The following is a 3,310-nucleotide window of genomic DNA, read 5'->3' as shown; positions in this document are numbered from 1 at the left end:
TGATATCTGGGATTTGGTCCCAGGCTGTTTAATGTGGACTATTTGGTCTGAGCGGAATCGGCGGGCTTTTGAGGATGAGGAGAAAACTGTGGTTCAGTTATTAGAGTTGTGCCAAAGGACCCTCTTTGATTGGTCTCGATGTTGGGGTTTCTCAGATTGTTCTACCCTTACGGATTTTATTTCCTCTATTAGAATAGATTAGGGGCTGTTTTTTTTTTTTTGTCTTGTTGTTTCTTTTTTTTCCTTTGTTCACTACCGTGAACTCTTTGTGTTTCTCTTGCTTTTCTTTTATTAATAATATTCTTTTCTTACTTATCAAAAAAAAAATTATTATAGCAGACATATAACTCATTTAATTTATTCAATGCAGGCTAGAAATTTCCGTTTCAATTGTGGTCTTGTATATGTTGCAGAACCAGGGTAAGTTTAATCAGATCTAGTACTAAGATATACATTACTAATTATTTTGACTTATTCATCAATTGTAATGTACAGTATGCAAACAAATGTTGATCTTTTCTACTTTGTATTCTATATATGTTGATAATAAAATTTAAGACTTGAAACTAATTAATATCTAGAGAAGATTGATTACCTGATATAATTTTCAGTGGTTCCCTAGAGTGGTTCACTGCAGAAAACAAGCTTATTTTGTGCTTTTAATATGTGAGCAGCCTATCTTGTTAGTAGCTGCCAAAGAGGATTTCTCAGTAACATTTTAGAAGCTCCACCCTGTGCTTTATGACTGTTCTGCAGGCACTACTACACTTCCTTTGATGTTGATAGAAAAAACCTGTTCTTCTGTTTCTTTATGTTTGATGTTGATGTTTTTATACTATTTAATCTTTTTTTGTAAAACCCTTCAATTCATTTGTTTATAAGTTTTGATAGCATGAGGCTCAAGATTTTTTAAATTTTATTTTGATAAGCGATAGCATGAGGTTCAAGATTATAACTATCTGGAGTTCCCAGATACAAATCTACACACTAACATAAATTTAAATATTGAAAGGCAGCATCTAGTGATGTCGTAATGCTTCCTGTCCTTGAAGGGAACACCAGCTGTTAACTGAACTCTCCCTGCCACGGTTCCCATGGCAAGAACAGGCAGTCTGTGAGGTTAAAGGCAGTAGTTGTTTATTACTTCTTTTTGTTAGGGTTTACTGGAAGTCCGGAACTATAGAAACGAGGGATGGGAAAGAAGGCGTGTTTTCTGTGTGGAATCAAAATTGTTTGAATTCATATTGGAAGAGAGTGGGCGAACAAATGGGGTGTGCATTGAACGGTGACAGAAAAGAGAGTGGGGCAACATATCCACTGTTTTGATGATCTTCATTGTAAAATTTTTCCATCCATTCACATACTAGTGTGGAATGAGTTGAAAAGTGACCATCAAAATTAGGCCTGAGTTGTCGAGAATCTCAATAGGGCATTTTGAATTTGTAGCTTGGTTCGATGTTCCTGTATTGAACTTTTTTGCTGCACTATATTTTCATGTCATGACTCATGAGTTTATGTTACATTATGGGCGTGCAATTTAATTATTTGGAAAATTGAAACAATTTGTGTTTGCTTTCTTTCCACTCTATGCCTTTTTAATGTAATGGGCCAATTATTTTACCCATTGCAGATATATGCTCTTTAGGGCAGGAGTTCCTCGCCATGCCATCATTAAGAAATTTGCGGGTGAAGAAATATCATGTCTTGAGGAACTAGTTTCAATTTTGTCCAAGCTGTCTAGGGGTGTTCGAGTACCATTGGAGTATATAAGCTACACGGATCGTCACCGGAGGAAGGTATATGATGATTAGTTATTACACTTCTGTTGATCAATTTGATAATTTATCAGCACAGCGAACTGGTACTTATTATTATTTATTAATGATTTCTTATTTTTGGTTTAATTCAATAATTAATTGATTTAATAAATAGGTAACACTATTTAATAGTGTTTATGGGAAGCAGTCATATTATTTGATTTATTGTGGCTTTCTTTATTTCCAAATTGATTTCAACTGGAATATCTCTATAGTTGTATTTGTGAGAAGGCCCAATCAGTTGTATTTGTTTAAATCAGTCAAGGCTTTCTTTTAGGTTTATGGACCTTAAGGTCTATTGGTTCTTTCAGCTTGTGTGAGCCTGATGTTGCTTTGGTCATTTACTTGTATAAAAATGAGCCTCTAGTGAATGGACCTTTAGAGTCCCAGTGGTATTTATTACCTCATATCATTATAGTTAATATCTGAAAAGATTCATTTCCTTTTTTTGGATGAGGAAAAAAAAAAGATTCATTTCCACTGAATTTTAGTCCATAGATGTGCTATTTTCAGACCCATAGAAGCCTTGGTTTACATGATAGCATTTATAAGCATGAGAGACACTAAATGTCCTTCCGTGGTCTTCTGTCATGTGCTTTATGCTATGTACTTATTGTTGCATTGACATTTACTCTTAGATTCGCCCTGCATCTTTCGGGTTCTAACTTGATTATGCGCATTTTTGTTTCACCACCCTCTTCTTTGTCTTACTATTCTGACTCTTCTGGTGGGTTCAGTCTGTACTTGTCACAGTTGATCGGCATGAATGGTATGCCCCTCCACAGATATACACTCGTGATGATAGTACTGGTCTATGGACTGCAAAGCCAGCTTTTCAAACTGACTCCCTTCTACCATCCTCTGGTATCAATGATGTTGCAAGCCAGACAATTTCAATGGGTGGTGAGGGTAATTTTATGGAACATATACATCAAAGTAACGGCCAGGAGTTGACTGATGGTGTTACTAGTATGGAAACGAATTGTGAAGATGCTTCTGATGAAGCACGTCCTGGGAATGACCCTGTTGGATTAAAGAAACGACGAGTGGAAGAAGATTTGTCTGCTGAGGGCAATGTTGTTGCTGATTGTTCCTTGCCTGAAACCAGAGAAGTGAAGTTGGAGGATCCTAATACTATGCAAAATGATATCTTAAGAGAGTTTCAAGGTGCAATGGTGACAGCAGCTAATGCTTCATTTCCTGAACGTGTTATAGAGCCCACTCTTGTAATGTTTGAGGTAATTATCTTAGAAATATTAAATCATATTTTCTTCAATTGCCTGCCTAATTCAATTGACCAAGCTAGTTAATTTTCACCCAACTAGTTTGTGATGCCTTTTGCTTTATTCATATTAAGTTAAACTTCAATAGTAAGGGGCTTTACACTTTAGCTTTCTGAATCTTGCTCGCAAGTTGAGTCAAGTACCCCTTTAATTGTTTCCCTTTAAAGAATAGCTTGTCAATTTAGCCCTTCTATGATTAATTATCTGGAA

The 3,310-nt window shown here is 35.8% G+C and overlaps 1 protein-coding gene across 1 annotated transcript; it reads left to right on the top strand.

Moving 5' to 3' along the window:
- Positions 1 to 323: 323 nt before the first annotated feature.
- On the top strand, positions 324 to 3,242 carry LOC136066079 (protease Do-like 7). Its single transcript, XM_065769943.1, has 3 exons — positions 324 to 420; positions 1,631 to 1,796; positions 2,555 to 3,242. Exons 1-3 carry the CDS (start codon positions 365 to 367, stop codon positions 3,125 to 3,127), a joined length of 795 nt encoding a protein of 264 aa, XP_065626015.1. The 5' UTR covers positions 324 to 364; the 3' UTR covers positions 3,128 to 3,242.
- Positions 3,243 to 3,310: the final 68 nt, after the last annotated feature.

Source organism: Quercus suber, unplaced genomic scaffold (assembly GCF_002906115.3).
Source record: "Quercus suber isolate HL8 unplaced genomic scaffold, Cork oak 2.0 scaffold_1778, whole genome shotgun sequence".
Taxonomy (NCBI): domain Eukaryota; kingdom Viridiplantae; phylum Streptophyta; class Magnoliopsida; order Fagales; family Fagaceae; genus Quercus; species Quercus suber.
The sequence above is the reverse complement of the archived record's forward strand: the minus strand, read 5'-3'. Positions and strand labels throughout refer to the sequence as shown.

Bases quoted from the DNA above. Each gene is read 5' to 3' on its own strand.
- LOC136066079 (XM_065769943.1), top strand. From the start codon at position 365: ATGCAGGCTAGAAATTTCCGTTTCAATTGTGGTCTTGTATATGTTGCA. The intron at 421-1,630 runs GTAAGTTTAATC...TACCCATTGCAG, and splicing joins GTATATGTTGCAGAACCAGG to ATATATGCTCTTTAGGGCAG. The intron at 1,797-2,554 runs GTATATGATGAT...TGGTGGGTTCAG, and splicing joins CGGATCGTCACCGGAGGAAG to TCTGTACTTGTCACAGTTGA.